At 40.3% G+C, this 17,628-nt stretch overlaps 1 protein-coding gene across 4 annotated transcripts in view; it reads left to right on the top strand.

Moving 5' to 3' along the window:
- Positions 1–17,628, top strand: part of LOC138298780 (zinc finger protein 211-like) — a 199,726-nt gene that overhangs the window by 31,338 nt on the left and 150,760 nt on the right. For all 4 annotated transcript variants that reach the window (XM_069236904.1, XM_069236903.1, XM_069236902.1 and 1 more), the window contains exon 3: positions 1,139–1,249. In XM_069236904.1, the coding sequence (XP_069093005.1) occupies positions 1,139–1,249 (111 nt within the window). The remainder of the gene's footprint in view (positions 1–1,138; positions 1,250–17,628) is intronic.

Raw genomic sequence — 17,628 nt, 5'->3', positions numbered from 1 at the left:
CCAGCACTTTAGACTTTTTCCCCTTTAAATTAGCAGACCTCAAGGGTAATTGATGGATTCAGCTTCCCAACTACATTATGTTTCTGGGTCCTTGAGGCCTAAGTGGTTCTAAATGATTGGCTTGTTTCCCTTTGTAGCTGTTGATCGTGCAAGGCAATTTTTATTTTGAGGACACGATCAGCCCTTCAACTCCCACCACATCTTCTGTGGGGTCTGGGGACTCTTTTTCATACCACCATCCACATTTTATTTCTTTGGCCCTGGATCAGCAAGTTTTACAGATCCTGGGCATCACAAAATGGTAACCAAGGTTATCCGTGAATCAATGAATACAACTTTGAAAAATATTTTATTGTTATTGTATTCCCATTATGTCTTCCATGGGATCAGAGAATGTTCCCCTTAGTCGCGTATATCAGCTGCAGTAGTCTTTCTGCGGATAAGAATACAGGAACAGCCATGGACTCCCCAACTCTCGTCTGCTGTCATAGCTCACAGCACCTTTTTTATTCCAATGATTTCTATCAAAATACACCACAGATTTAAACAAAGACACAAAAAAGACTATGCTGAGTAAATTTATGTTTTCATTCCATGTATGGTGTAATTGTGGTCCGCAGTTTTTCTGTAGCAGAGAAAATACATCTGTGGGATTTCAAACGGGACATTGCTATTTTGAGGTCATCTCATATAAAATTGCCCCCTCCTGAGCAATCTGCCTGACATTTGAAATGACAAACCTGAAACAGATGCGTCAAGCTTCTTTACAATTTTCGTGCTTACTGATCAGTTGGCTCCAAAGGTGTTAGCAAATTGAAAAATACATTTCTTGAGGAAATCTCAACTCAACCATAAATGCATATGTTGCAAACAGTAATTTCTATAGTGGGTTTCTAACAGTCCTGCTGAGTTCTTAAAGAGACACTTCATTTCATGGGTATGAATAGTCGTTTTCAAATCATACAGATCTAATGATGCTTCATAGCTATCAGACTAGCTCAACATTAGTGTTTATGCACAGTGTCACCATGCATGAGACGTATTACCTAGTTGAATTGGGCAAGAAACAACTCTGAGTACATGGGCATTATTAAATGAGTTTTAAATAAATCATGCAATTCTTTTACTTTTGAAACAGGCCCTCTAATCGCCACCTCTATCTTTTCGTTGAGAGCGGAAAAAAAAGGGGATGTCTGCACCATTGACTTTCAAGACATCGAGCAGAGTGGACCTACTAAACACTCTGAAGGTTAGTCTTAAGGGTAAAAATGATTTTATTACCTCAAAATTGTTAAGGATTGCTGAACAAATGAGCAATGTTTTTTAACACTGGAGTAAAAGCACCCAAGAACCATTCGAATTTGTTATGCAGGTGCTCGAGCACATGAATTCGAATTCCTCCCATGAATTTGTATTTCAGTTTTTACTTGCTCTCTTATTTATTCTTAAAAATCTTATGAGTGGCACTGATAATGTGGTCTAAACCAGGTTTCCATTTTTTCAGTTCCCCAGGATGGCATGTGTAGAATGTTAAGCATGTGCAATGTATTCCCAGATTCCAGTCTTTTATTCACAAAGTTACTAGTTGTCCGACAGAATTAACAAGTTTGATTGGGGTGTGCAAAGTCTGTTACCCTCCCCTGTTCCAAGTACCTGCATACCAAGTCAATGATCAATGTACATATTGGTGGGAAATGCATCCATATTTGTCTAATAGATTATTGTGAAAGAGAGATAGATCTGTGAAATTGTTACAAACATGACTACTTTATGGAAATAAAAACCTTTGCTGAGGACCGAGGTTGGCCAATATCCATTCCTCACACTAAGAAATCTATTGAGCTATAAAACATTGAATGCTCTTAAAAAAATAATATACCTTATTACAAGGGAAATACCATGTGGGATGGTAGTCCTAGTTGCCTTTGCCTCATATGTACATCTCACATTGAGTCACTGAGTGACATGGGAATGCTGGTCAGAAAGAAGAGATTAAAACTGCATCATTAAAGTGTATCAAATTTAATAAGTAAGTGAGCAGAATATAGAGAAAGGAAGCATGAACAAAATGTATTCAGTAAAGGAAATTAGAGTGGAATTAGACTAACAGTGTGTATAGAAACTGTTGGTATCAATAAATATATACACCTTCCTCTACAGGGAGTGCAGAATTATTAGGCAAGTTGTATTTTTGAGGATTAATTTTATTATTGAACAACAACCATGTTCTCAATGAACCCAAAAAACTCATTAATATCAAAACTGAATATTTTTGGAAGTAGTTTTTAGTTTGTTTTTAGTTTTAGCTATGTTAGGGGGATATCTGTGTGTGCAGGTGACTATCACTGTGCATAATTATTAGGCAACTTAACAAAAAAAAATATTTACCCATTTCAATTATTTTTCATTACCAGTGAAACCAATATAACATCTCAACATTCACAAATATACATTTCTGACATTCAAAAACAAAACAAAAACAAATCAGTGACCAATATAGCCACCTTTCTTTGCAAGGACACTCAAAAGCCTGCCATCCATGGATTCTGTCAGTGTTTTGATCTGTTCACCATCAACATTGCGTGCAGCAGCAACCACAGCCTCCCAGACACTGTTCAGAGAGGTGTACTGTTTTCCCTCCTTGTAAATCTCACATTTGATGATGGACCACAGGTTCTCAATGGGGTTCAGATCAGGTGAACAAGGAGGCCATGTCATTAGATTTCCTTCTTTTATACCCTTTCTTGCCAGCCACGCTGTGGAGTACTTGGACGCGTGTGATGGAGCATTGTCCTGCATGAAAATCATGTTTTTCTTGAAGGATGCAGACTTCTTCCTGTACCACTGCTTGAAGAAGGTCTCTTCCAGGAACTGGCAGTAGGACTGGGAGTTGAGCTTGACTCCATCCTCAACCCGAAAAGGCCCCACAAGCTCATCTTTGATGATACCAGCCCAAACCAGTACTCCACCTCCACCTTGCTGGCGTCTGAATCGGACTGGAGCTCTCTGCCCTTTACCAATCCAGCCACGGGCCCATCCATCTGGCCCATCAAGACTCACTCTCATTTCATCAGTCCATAAAACCTTAGAAAAATAAGTCTTGAGATATTTCTTGGCCCAGTCTTGACGTTTCAGCTTGTGTGTCTTGTTCAGTGGTGGTCGTCTTTCAGCCTTTCTTACCTTGGCCATGTCTCTGAGTATTGCACACCTTGTGCTTTTGGGCACTCCAGTGATGTTGCAGCTCTGAAATATGGCCAAACTGGTGGCAAGTGGCATTGTGGCAGCTGCACGCTTGACTTTTCTCAGTTCATGGGCAGTTATTTTGCGCCTTGGTTTTTCCACACGCTTCTTGCGACCCTGTTGACTATTTTGAATGAAACGCTTGATTGTTCGATGATCACGCTTCAGAAGCTTTGCAATTTTAAGAGTGCTGCATCCCTCTGCAAGATATCTCACTATTTTTGACTTTTCTGAGCCTGTCAAGTCCTTCTTTTGACCCATTTTGCCAAAGGAAAGGAAGTTGCCTAATAATTATGCACACCTGATATAGGGTGTTGATTTCATTAGACCACACCCCTTCTCATTACAGAGATGCACATCACCTAATATGCTTAATTGGTAGTAGGCTTTCGAGCCTATACAGCTTGGAGTAAGACAACATGCATAAAGAGGATGATGTGGTCAAAATACTCATTTGCCTAATAATTCTGCACTCCCTGTAGTGTGAATAAAGATGCAGGCTAGATTCATTGCTTTGGGCTATTTTCACCACCAGCCATCTCCCTCCTGCATTTCAAACACTAATCTGCTGTGGTAAAATAGAATTAGACTGTATATTTCACACAATACCTGGGTATGTGAGAGGGGAAGGATAAGAGTAAATATCAGTTCAGTGCTTGTTTGTGTCTATTCAAGTTAACGTACCCCAAGAACCAATGAGTTTGATAAATCTGAGCCAAGGCCTCACTCAGTTATATTTACGTCCAGCTGTAGGCAGACACATGTAATGTTTTTCTATTGCAGATAATTACCTATATGTTAAGTGTTCTTTAATTACATACCCATGTGATCAGATGTGTAGATGATTTTAAAAGGTGTAAACCTGAGGTATTGTTCAGATGGAAAGCAGCAGTATTAAAAAGACCTCCCATCCTATCTTCCCAAATCAATAGATTGCTTGTTGATAAAATAATGTGAACTAAGTGAAGCAGTTGGTCCTAGGTAAAGGTCAGTGGGGCCCTATAAGACTTGCAAAAATAAATACAATGAGTTTATGTAAGTGTAAATCTAGGATTTCTCATAACAGGTGAAGTGATCTTTTGCTCTGATGTTCCTGTCGGAACTGTGAAAAATTACAACCATTTCATAAGTATCTTCCAGAAGGGAAACCATCGATTTTAACGCTGGTAAGAAATAATTGGTGGAAAGCAGAGGTGTAAGAAAAATATACCAGTGTCTGTGATGTTTCCTAGAACTAAAAATATGAAAATGTTTGTGAAGTACAGAGATGAAAGGCCAAGTGTATTGTAGTAAAATAAATGAACAGCTCTGTCTTCCTTGATGTTTAAGTATCAGCTATATAACTCATATATAACAGAGCTGCTAACCAGGCTCTTTATCTTCATAGAACGACTATGACTGAGAATATAACATTTCCTAGCTATTGCGAAGGAAAGTTTCTATTCTACAAGGACACAGGTGAGGATTCTGCATTTGCTTTCTTAATTTTATTGCTCAGCAGTTTAACAATGTTATCCACAACAAAGACTACAAATCTCATGAGTCTTTGGTTCAACAAAACATTCAACATATCAACTAGAGTCCAGCATATAAAACATCAATCCAGGACAAACACTTCCTCTTTCTTCATGTGATAAATTTCTTTCCACCGGTTTCGATTACACGTCTTGTTTAGAATCCGTACCTGTCACAGTGACAACAGACATTGTTTTAATGATCTGTACAAAAACTGCCATTTTACTCAATCATAACAATGGAAAACATTATATAACATGCTAGTGAACTTCAGTGCCAACATACAATATTATTCAAAGAAAGATACTCATCTTCAGATTCAGAATCCACCTTATGAAGGGAGGGTCACAGAATAAGTATGAAATTCTGGGAGGGATAATCCCCGGCCTCCATGTCCTTAATAGAATTGAAACTTTCCTTCACGATAGCTAGGAAATTTTATATTTTATGTCAGGACCAAAGGCTCAGATTATGCAAGTTTAAAGCTGGTTGACTACCACTGAGGGCCATTCCCGGGTATGGCTTAAAATAGAAGGTTTTAAAAGTAGATTCTGAGAACCCGTCAGCCACTCTGAGTATATCCTCCAGACATCCTCCCAATGCAAAGGCCTTTGAGGCCATTGGCCTCCTAGCCGAATGCGCATCAAAAGTAAAAGTGTCTACGCCAGCTTCTTGCTTGACCAACTTCACCCATCTGGCTATAGTAGGTGCCAAAACCTGTTTGAACAGTTTCTTAATTGTGATTAGCAGTTGTTTTGTACCTAGAGGACGGTATTCTTCCATCATGGTTTCATAGGTGCAAAGGCACTGTACAAAACATATAGTTTAGGCTGTGAAGGGGAAGCTGGATAGTGTAACACTGTGGCATTAGTTTTGGTTCTTCTAGATATAGTTAACAAAAACAGATCTGGGGTAAATATATAACCTGTGATATCAAGAGCTTGAACATCGAACACTCGTCTACAGGAAATCAAGCATAAGAGCATTGCTAGCTTACCTGACAACTCTTTTTGTGGCAAATATTTGTTGTCTTGTCAAGATAACAAGAGGCGGAGGACCACATTCAAATCCTACAAAGAAGTTTATCATGGTTCCATAGGAGTGGATCAGTGAATCCCCTTGAGTAGTCTGCACACTAAAGGGTGTCCCCCTGCCTGGATTTCATGAAAAGGCAAGTGACCAGAAGAAATGGGCAGTCTACAGGCATTAATAGTGTGATATGCTAATCCCGCATTTGTCAGTTCAGACAAAAAATTCACAATGTTAACAATGCCTGCACCCACAGGATCTAGATCCCGTTGTGCACACTAGTGAGACTATCAACACCAAGCTGATCCGTATCACTTGACCGTAGAGTCAGCCCAAGCTCTTCCGATGAGCACACAGCTTGTGATGAAAGGCACAGGACATACCAACGTCCCCTGTAATTCTCCATGCCATCAAATGAAGACTGCTGTCCATAACCAGCTGGTGCAAGTTGCTGTTACTGTAAAGACATGGAATCTAGGGAAGTGGGATTGGAAAATCCATAGAAAGTTTCAGAAGAACGGGATACCAAGCTTGCGGCTTCCATAATGGTGTTACCTGGATTACCTCTGTACTTTGCCGTCTGACCAATGCTGTGAGTCCGGCAGTCATTGAAAACAAAGGGATTGCATACCCCCAAAATTGGCTCCAATCCTGTGGGAATGCATTTGTCGCTGTAGCCAGTGGATCTGGACACCAGATGAAAAAGTAGGGAAGGTGATGATCAAGTCTGGCAGCAAAAAGATCTATTTGACATGGACCCCATTTGTGCATGATCCTCTTGGAAGAGGCTCAGATCCAATTCCCATGTACTGGAATCCCTCAGGTGTCAAGAATTCCTATCCTCCATCTGATTTAAATGACCCACATACTTCGCAGTGACTGATATCTTGTGTGTCATGTAATGGCTCCAGAAATCCCTGGCCAGAACCACAAGTGCTTTGGAAAGTGTGTCTTCCAGCTGGTTGCCCATCTTCAGAAGGATGAAGCAAGCCACTCTGTTGGGCACCGACTACGGATCGCAAAAAAACTGCCATGAGCTCTAGACAATGGATGTGAAGGGCTGCCTCATTGCCTAACCACAGTCCCCTGGTGGTGACCTTCCTGCAGTGGGCTCCCCACCCTCGACGGCTCGCATCTGACTCGATGTTGAGATCTATTGCATACCGAATATGGCTCTGTCATTCTAGGCCTGCATGTGATTTAGCCACTATCTGATCTCCGTCCATGATTCTGGTTGGAGACTGATCTCCTGAGCATAGGTGAGGACTCTCCTGAGATGCATTGCCTTCAACCTTTGTAGTGCTCTGAAATGAAGCAGACACTGAAAGATTGCTTGAATAGACAATGAAAGCAGTCTATCAATCCTGGACATATAATGGAGAGACACATGCTTCTCCTTCTGAGTTCTGCTAATTTCCCTGCGGACACGGAGAATTTTCTTCTGGAGTAGTCTGGGGAACTAATCAACTGTATTGATCTTGAAACTTAGAAAAAAACAACTTCTCTGTAGGAGAAAACTTGGACTTCTAATTGTTGATGATAAACCACACTTTCTGGAGAAGCGAAATCGTCAGTTGTAGCTTAGATTCCAGTTTGGCATGATCCTGAGTCATTATCAGGATATCGTCTAAATAAACGATGATTCTGATTCCTCTCACCTAAAGCCAAGTTATGGCTGGGTGCAACACATTGGTGAAGCACCATGGAGCAGAGGAGAGACCGAATGGGAGGCATGTGAATTAAAAAATATGATCTCTGGAGCTGAATTGAAGAAACTGGTGGTAAGGGGGAAAAATCGGTACAGTGAGGTACGCGTCCCTCAAAGCCTGACTAGCCAGTCATTTGGTAGGAGGTTTTTCTGTCGTAGGTGGATGCCATCCATTTTTAAATACCAGTAGATCACCCACTGATTAAAGTTGCATAAATTGATGACTGGGGGAAACTCTTGTCTTTCCTTTCCACCAGGAATATGTTGCTGAGGAAGTCTCTGGGGTGGCGAATCAAGTGAGCAATTGCTCCTTTTCATAACAGATCTTGGACCTCCATTCCTGCTTGTGAAAACTGACTTTGTCGGGTGGTTCCAAAACATTTTATGTGGAAACCTACCACTGTTTGTAACACCCACGCATGCCTTCTGAACGATTCCCATGTTCAAATGACCCATTGCAACTTGCCTCCCACCTCTGGTAGAGGAAAGGGATATTGTTTATCGTTCGCACCTCTAGGGGCATTGGCAGCTCCTCAGAAGTTTACCGGCCTCCACAGCCACAACCATTGCCAGGGGTGGGGTAGAAGCCTCCATACTGTTTGTGATCTTGCCACTTACGGGATCACCTGGTTTGCAGCTTGTAGGGGGTGGAGGTAAAGTTGTGGCCAGAGGAAACACTCTAAAACGTTTTGGTTAAAGACTTTACGGCTTGACTGATTGGTCTTATCCAATGAAGAAAAGGTGGTCACAAACGTTTTGAGTTCTTTGATGAAGGGATCTCCAAAGAGCCCTTTTTCTGTCACTGCTCCGGCCTCTGTAGTGGCCAGTTCACCCAACTTTGGATCAATATTAATTAACAAAGAGCATCTATGCTCAGTGAACAATGCACAATTGGGGTTACCTAGGAAGCATATAGCTCACTAGGCTCATCCACAGAGGATGGTTTGGTCAATCAATTCCCCTGATTTGTGGGTGGCCTCGGCCATGTCAAAGAATTTAGTGAGGGGGGCCCCAGGCTATAAAGGACCTTGTCCTGACAAGATCTCTAGAATCAGTCCAAACCCTTTTGAGGGTCTTTAACACTTTTTGTGACGAAGGTCGCCATGTTCCCACCTATCTCAGGGGTACAGGCCACTTTAAAGGTCATGGACACTCCACTCTGAGTCTACTTCTGACTTCTTCTCCATAGGTTTCAGAAATTCGGGCATCACATAAGTGGCAAGTTTAATGGCAGGTATCCAGTCTGCCGAGCGGGATGATCAATCTCATTTGGATCAAGGAGATCTTGTGTGTCAGACATCTCTTGTGTATTGGCACCCTGATCATCCAGCCTGGGTCGTTTGGTGCCACCTAGTGGCTGTGTACACCACAAAGAATGTCAGAAATGCAGAACACGTCTGGGCATCGTGCGCCCTCTAGAAGGCCCGATAGGGAATTGCAGCCTAGAGGCCCAGCCCGAGTGTTCGGAGTCCGCTCTGCGTCGCCGTACACGTATGAGAGGATTCTGTCAGAACAAACATCAATGGATCTGTCAAACACCATCCAATTACTGAACAAACTGAAAAGCAATACTTTATGCCCTAACTACCATAACAAATCCACTGTATATAAAGAATCAAAGGAAAGTAATTATCTAGCTGCTAAGCAGCGAAGAAAGAGGAAGTACTTGTTCTGGATTGATGTTTTATATGCTGGACTCTATGGTTGACATGTTGAATGTTTTGTTGAACCCAAGACCCATGGGATTTGTAGTCTTTGTTGCTGATAACATTGTTAAGCTGCTGATCAATAAAATAAAGAAAGGAAATGCATAATCTGAGCTTTCGGTCCTGACATAGAATTAATGGAATTTTATGGCAACTTGTCCTCTTCAGCTCCTGCAGGGAAATTAACACCAACTTCGGGAATTAAAAGTACCCTTCCTAATCATTAAAGTAATCAGTCATTTTATTTTATTTTGCTAATGTATATTGCTGTAAGAGAAGTGCATCAAATATGATAAGCAATGTAGTTGAAAACAGAAGGGATTCCCAATCCCACTATGGCAAACATGTCATAGCTTAAAAAGATTCAGGTTGTTCAGAGTCACATGACATTATGGTTATTTAATGAATCAGTTTAAACATCTTCACGAATACATTCTTCCGGCAGCAATAAACTATTAGTTATTAAATTAACACTTGGTAATCAAATGTGAAAATGGGCATTGCGTATTGTCATAGAAAACCAAAGTCATTTTTAAGCAATATTTGGAGCAGGGGGTTCAGAATAGGCCTAACATTGAAGATGTAAGTATAAAAAGAAATGTGTGTAATACAATCTGCAACATTACTGGACTATGAGTACTCATTTATACCAATTGCTGCAAGTAATATAGATGGTGGTACTGTAATGCATGGCTACCTATGGACAACTATATCCACCCAGCACCTACGTGTTAACTCTGAAAAATGACCTCCAATTGTTACATAAGGATTTTGAACCCTATCTTATGACTGTGAATGTTACAAAACTTCAGTGGTAGTTTTTGGCAGGGACCTAATGCTTTGCGGCAGAATGGACAGTTCACTGAATAAACAAACATTTATTACTCTAGTTTTAGAGATTTTTATTAATCTTTTAACTGTTGAGAATGCTTGTTTGCTAGATTACGCTGCACTTGACTGACATAATGATTATGCTAAAGAAAATGCTCATCGTACTACGTAGAATTAGATTATGAGTTTCAGACAGAATAAAATAGTTTTAACCATAATAAAACTGCTAGTTGTCCAGGAATATCAGTACCTGGGAATTTGGCAGAAGGGCAGAATATCATGTTAAACCTTCAACTGTAATAGTAGTTTGACATCTTCATGGATTATATACTCATATGGCCTTGAAGAAAGCTTGTAATGTGAAAGTATTACCAGCGTGAATTGATGGATACTGAATTGGTAACAGTATTGTACTTGTGATCTTGAAAAAGTGAATGGACTAGTATGAAAAAGGAACTTGGCCTGAGAAGTTTAATTCTATTTAAAGGAATTACGGATGAGCTATTCTATAGTCTGGTTTGGCCTCTGCTATGTGCGCCAACCTAATGTGAGCATTTACCCTTAGCCAAGAATCCCTTGTGACATTGGTGCAGGTGCACAGTGTTGTGCAGAGCCTGCTGGGTGTGGTTTTCGGAGATGCTAACACAACTGGGCCTCAAAGGAAGGATTCTTGCTCCACCTACTAACAAAATACAATTTGGCAAGGTGCTAGGGTCAATTGAGATTGCTTGATTGTTCCAGGAAAATTAAAGTTATTGTGTCACAATGCCAGCAGTAATGTGGCTTAGCTCTTTTTGAAACCAAGTGGATGGCATGAGACAACGTTTTAGATATGAAGATGAATGGCCATTAGGTTATAGATTTTGTTTCACAGATCCATAAGTGAGCCACCATTTATATGTCCATAATCGTAGCCATTTTATAACGTAGCCATATTAAATGGAGGATTAAGGGCAATTAGCTCATTGCTTGTACACATTGCTTCATCTTGGGGATCTCATGTCTTTGGGATGAAGTGGATATTCTGTGCTAGAAGAGGAGAGACTGAATTGCTGATGCAAAACCCAGAAGGTAACACCTGTTCAGTTGTTTTCACATTGTTTGGCTATGGAAGAATAACAGGTTTCATTGTTTTCACATTGTTTGGCTGTGGAAGAATAACAGGTTTCATTAAGAGAGCTGCTTATTTAAAGACTTGATATAGAGGAATTGTAAGGACTTTCAAATGCTTTGTAATTATAAGGAATGTAGACCAGGTACTAGATTGTATTCTGAGGCAGAGACTTGCCCGGAATGCAGTAAAAAGCTGGAAATTGTGTTAATCGCATGGGGCAGTCTCCTTTCACCATGCATTATGAGTGTTTGAGGTCCATATTATCTCAGTTGTAAGGTGTTTTTCTGTGGGATATGATGGCTCTGGTAAGGTTTTTCTCAACAAAATTGAATATTTGAATAAAAAGAAAAACACTCATGCAGCTTAGGACACATACTTCCCAAGCTGTAGATCGTCCTCAAGCTGGGATAATCACTTGGGATGCACATTTTGATGAATCAAATGTACTATACTTATTTAATATGTGGCATTTTATGTGGGTGGCAAAACGTGTATTCAATCTGTCTTTGTTTCCTATGCTAAGATGTTAACTTAAACCACATAGGAGCATATTAAGAATTTCTTCAAAAACACACCTGTAAGTAAGGTTAAAATAATAACATTGTAAAGTCATCTTTGAAACTCTACGGCCTGGTATCTCACAAGAGCTAATTAAAAGCTACAAGAATAGATTCTTTATAGAGTATGCAATTGTAACCAATTTTTTCTACATGGCATTTAGGCAAAGTAATGAATAACAGGTTGAGGGTGAAAGAGTTGCATTTTTTTCCCAGTATCAACAAAAAGTCATGCTTGTTATTTCAACCTTTTCTTTGGTTAGCCATAAATTTAGATTACATAATCTCAGTGTAGAAACTATGGGCCTGATTATGACCTTGGCAGAGGGGATTACTCTGTCCCAAATGTGACAGATATCCCACCCGCCGTATTACAAGTTCTTATATCCTATGGAACTTGTAACACGGTGGACGGAACATCCCCTCCGCCAAGATCGTAATCAGGCCATATGTCTTATCTCTTTCAGACATGTCCAGTTGTATTTGGTTTAAGGTAATGTTATTTGAAACCTTTATTCAGAGAACATAGCATTCCTTCTCCAAATACAGCGCTTCTGTTCTGTCTGCAAGGTACCGTCGCAATGAACTGTGCAAAAGGTTTGACATTCTGGACCATGCTATTGCAAGATTAGCATTAGCACTTGTATCTATGCTCATCCTCATTATCCAAATCTTAAATGTAAGTAATATAATTGCATATAAGAAATACCTATCATTACATGCCATTCATCACTGTAAAAATATAGTTAAAATACAAAATATAACAATTCATGTAAAACGTTATTGAAATTACATGGATGAAATGTAGCTGAAAATGAAAAGCTCAAAAAATGAACAAACAGTGATACACTCTTCCACTAGTAGATACTTTAATCAGCCAAAGACTGATTTTAAAATACGGTGGGCCCCCTTGAACAGAAAGTAAACAAATTTTGATTACGGTAGTCACTATGACGAACAATCGTTTATCATTGTTACCTTCTTTTCTTTCTCTCTCTCTCTCTCTCTTCTTCACCCGCAGTTGGCATTATTATGCTGAAAGTAAAAATGACAAATTAGTCACCATCCTAAATGGATCTGTTATATTTAGTACCTTTAGTACCGCTACTACTAAGGGAGGAGTTAATACTTTTGTAGACTGTTGGTCTTGCAGATCTTCTTTCGTCTCTTCTATAGCTGAGGTGAAATGGAGAGATTATATACTTACCCTATAAGGTAAAATTTGGAAACTGAACTGAGTGAAATGGATATTCGGGTTGATTGTAATGCTGATACCAACAGTTATGACCCACTTACAGTGTTGGAGATTGAAGCATTTATAGGGACTCTGCAAGCTTCTGGAGCAATGGGCCCGAACGAGGTCCCTATTTCAGTAATTAAAATGGAACCTGCACTTTGGGCAAAGATCCTATATCCTGTATTTCAGTTCTGTTACCTAAAATGTGTAGTACCAACATCGTGGGTTGGGAGTGTTATAGTCCCTCTATATAGTAAGGGAGATAGAACTTCCCCAGCAAGTTACCGACAAATTGCCTTACTGGACGCAGTCAGTAAGGTATTTGGTAAAAGTTTATTACAGCATTTAAAGACTTGGGTTGAGGGAAATTCAATCCTTCCCCTAGAACAGGCTGTCTTTAGGAAGGGTCATAATACTTTAGATAATATTTCAGTATTGCAGCTGTTAAATGAAAAATATGTAAAGATTAGGGATGGTGTTGTCTATGTACGTTTATAGACTGTTCACAGCCTTCGACAAGGTTGATCATAGGATCTTGTGGAGGAAGCTAACTAATTTAGGCATTCCAGTTAATCTGTTACATTTGATTATAGCTTTGCATCCCTTCACATGGGGTAAAGTATTGTTACGCGAGGATCGGCGTCTGTCAATTGATTTTCCAGCAAAGAATGGATTAAAGCAGAAGTGTTTGTTGGCCCCGCTGCTATTCTCATTGCACATTTATGATTTGCCTGCCACTTTAATAAAAAGCTTTGGCTTTGCACCTAATATTGGAGGGCATCAGATGTCTTGTCTTTTGTACGCCGATGACATTGTAGTTATTGACCTCACTCCAAAAGGATTGTCAGCTGTAAGTTGTTCTGCTGAGCAGCATTATCTAAAATCATCTAAAAATCAATGCTACAAAATCACAAGTATCATGCTTTTTAGGGAAAAAATCTCATACGAAAATAAACTTTTCATGGTTTGTGGGCCACCAGAAGCTTGAGCGAGTAGAGGCTTACCGTTATCTGTGGAAAAATATGTCTAGTTTTCTCAGTGACTTCAAGCATAAATCTAGTAATGTTGGTAAGGCTCGTTCTTAAGCACAGGGATTAAGTTAATTTTATACGCAGTTGGCAGGCGACACTTTCTTCATCTTTTGTCAGTTTACCAAATAAAGATCCCTGCTACTTTGTTGTATGCAATAGAATTTACAAATGTAGCAGACTGGGGTTTCTTAGATAGAAGGGAAGGGCACATTTTAAGGTGCTTGGTTCCCTGCATTACCTTGACATTTACTGCCCCCTTAAGGCTGGCGTTTGGCATTAAAAGTTCTTTTGTTTAGGGGTTTAGCAGGGGTGGTTCAGTTTTTGGAATGCTGAGGGTGAAATCTAAGTTTTGTTTTAGAAATCATAAATACGCCTTAGAATTGTTAGATTCTGATTCAACTCTGGCTCTATCGCCTCTTCCATCAAAATTAGTTGAAAGGAGGTCACAATGCGCTAAATTTATCAGATAGATATGAAGCTTTGTAGCCAAAAGAGGAGATTCGATGTTTTGATTAATTCGGCGATTCTGAAAAAAACACAGTCACACCTATCTTGGAATCTTCCGCAGGGGATGTGGCGTCTTTGTATTTTATTGAGACTGAACATACTGCCACTAAAGGGCTTAACCCACAAATGGTATGGCACTTCGAATGTGTGCAGTTTGTGTCACATGGGTGTTCAGGATCTCAAGCATGTTTTAAATGTTTATACCTCTTTGTTGCCACTGAGGAAAAAATGGCTGAAACCCCTCTTTTTGAAATTTAAGATACGTTCAGCATGTGAAGCTCTTGAACTATTGTTAAAGCCTCCAAATGAAATATTCTGTTTCAGGATTTTTACATTTTTTAGGTCTTTTCAAAATTTATATTGATTGTTTTATAGTATATGTGGGTTTATAAAAAAAATCACTTTTATTCAAATAATTTCCTAAGAGTTTGTCTGATCATATATTGATGCACTGAATAGGAAAATTACTGTAATATAGTTTTGATAACTGATATAAGGATGCACTTTGTATATACATAATAGGGGTTGTATATTTCGGCATGCGATTTGTATGATAACATAGATTTTATTTGACTGAGTATGTACTAATTTTGTTTTTATATATATTTAACTGTTTTATGTGGATCTCCTAGGAGTTTCAGATCATAAATAAACAGACTTGACTTGTAGACTGCAGCACGTTTTACTTGTAAGTGGAATTTCCCAAACATAAAGTCAAATCTCTGCACATGTGCAAATATTATATTCACAAAATAAGCAAAACGAATACCTTATATGTAGGTTTCAAGGGCTTGGTCATAGCGTGATACTATGTGTCAGTGCTTCATTATGCATATCATACAACTGACTCAAGCTATAGGGTTTGTCAAAATACTGCCAGTACGCCTCAATATATGTGGTTGCTGGAAACTAATTTTCACATAAGATCTACAAATGACCAGTTCAAGATCTTTTTGCAAATAAGGTTGTGGTGTAAGAGATGTATAATGAGCACACAAGAGAGTACATAATTCAAACTTGTTGAGTAGTTATTTCATCCCTAAAACGTAACACATTCATTTTTTTAGTAATCCTTTTAGGATTTGTTTTGTCACTGTCATTCAGACATCATTGAGGCCATAGCTCATAACTTCATAAGCCAGTGGTTCCTAACCTTTTGACTTCTTTGGACCCCCACTTAATCATTATTGGAATTCAGGGACCCCCCAATGAGTCATTAATGGAAGCAGGTAACCTGGGCCTATACGTTGTTGTTGATGATTTGAAGTGCAAAATAATACACAAAAAGTACAGAAACAAGCATTCCACCAAGCACATTCACAAATGATAATACATTTCATTTAATTTGTAAACAAAAAAAATAAAAACACACATTTGTACTTTTTTTTATTTTTTATAACCAAATGTTATTGTTTTTAAAGAATTATGGCAACAACCTTTTAGCACAGGTACAACCGAACAATTCAATTGTAATACATTTACTGTGTACATGTTTTTCTTTTCCTCTCGGGGGAAGGCATAGGTAGTTCCTTGATCACGCTCAGTGAGGAGGAGGAGTGCGGTTCGGTCTAATCTATGACAGTGTTCCGAGCCATGGGCCCCATATTTTTCCACATTTCCGGGGACATCCTCTCGATTCGTATATTTGTTTCTCTTGGATTGCGCACCAGTCTACACCCTTTCTCCATTTCTGCAGGGATTGGCTGGCAGGCGAAGTCCACGCCGCGGCTATGTCTCTTTTGGCCACCAGCAGGGCCGTCCCGATGAACGCTCGGTTGGTCCGTGATCTTAGTCCCCCCTCCATGATTCCCAGTAGTACCATGGAGGCGGAGAGTTGGAGTTTCGTCCCTATTGTCTTGTTTAGTTTGTTTAGCACCTTTTCCCAGTAGATCTGCAGCGTCGGACAAGACCAGAACATATGGAAGAAGTCTGCGCGTTCCATATCGCAGCGGGGGCAGCGGCTGTTTGGCCATATTCCGGCCCGTGAAAGCCTTTTAGGCGCCAAGTATGCTTTGTGTAGGTAGTAAAATTGTATGGTGCGTAGTTTTGCTGATATGGCTAGGGTTTTGGGGGCTTCTAAAGCTTCTGCCCATTCCGAGTCTTCTAAAGCCCCGGTCCAGGTCTCCCACCCCGCCCTCATCGAGCTTGCGTCTCCTGGTGTATTGTTAGTCAGCATTCTATAGAGTTGTGATATCCCTTTCCCTCCCATGTTTCCCATTAGTGTTTTGGCTTCGAGGGGGTTAAATTCCGGTAGTGGGTTCTTGGGGAGTTGTGTTCCTATGGCATGTCTGAGTTGAAGGTATTTAAAAAATTGTGTTCGGGATAGTTGGAACTCTGTCTGTAGTTCATGAAAGGATTTTAGCGTTTCTCCCTTCCATATGTCTCCCACCAATAAAATACCCAGTTTATCCCATTCTGCGAATCCTTCCAGTGTGGCGGTGGTGTTCATCCATTTCCCTCTCCACAGCGGGGTCTGTAGGGTGATTACTGCATTCCATTGGGTATGTCTCAGCGCGGCCCGCCATGCCAGGAGGGCGGCTCTAGTTTTCTCGTCCATACATTGGGGAAGAGGTGTACCGTACAGCGCATCTAAGATGCGTGGGAAGCCTTAGAGTGTTCAGTTCCATTTGGTATGCTGGGTCTGACCACCCTCCGTTGAACCAGTCATGTATTGTTAAAATCTGTGTCACCAAATAGTATAGGTATGGGTCAGACATCCCCAGGCCTCCCTCGTGCGTTCCCTTCTTGCAGTATTTTGTGGCTACCCGGTGTCTGTTCCCGCCCCAGAGGAATTGTAATGTCGCTGTTTCTAGAGTTCGAAACCATGAACGTGGTATGGGGAGGGGGCAGTTCTGAAAGGCATATGTTAATCTGGGTAGAATCATCATTTTATATAAGGCTGTCCACCCCATTATGTTCAGTGGTAGTGTCTGCCATTTTTGTAGGTCTGTCTTGACTCGTGTTAACAGCGAGTCTACGTTCTTTGCCCAGGTTAGTTCTGGTAGGAGGGTCACCCAGACACCCAGGTATTTAAAGCTCAGTCTGCGAAGGGGTATTGTGTCCTGCCAGTCGAAGCAGTCTAGGGTATTTGCCAAAGGGACCAAAGCCGATTTGGCCGGATTCATCTTCAGGCCTGAGGCTGTTGCAAAGCTC

This window comes from Pleurodeles waltl, chromosome 1_2, assembly GCF_031143425.1.
Source record: "Pleurodeles waltl isolate 20211129_DDA chromosome 1_2, aPleWal1.hap1.20221129, whole genome shotgun sequence".
Lineage (NCBI taxonomy): Eukaryota > Metazoa > Chordata > Amphibia > Caudata > Salamandridae > Pleurodeles > Pleurodeles waltl.
The sequence above is the reverse complement of the archived record's forward strand: the minus strand, read 5'-3'. Positions and strand labels throughout refer to the sequence as shown.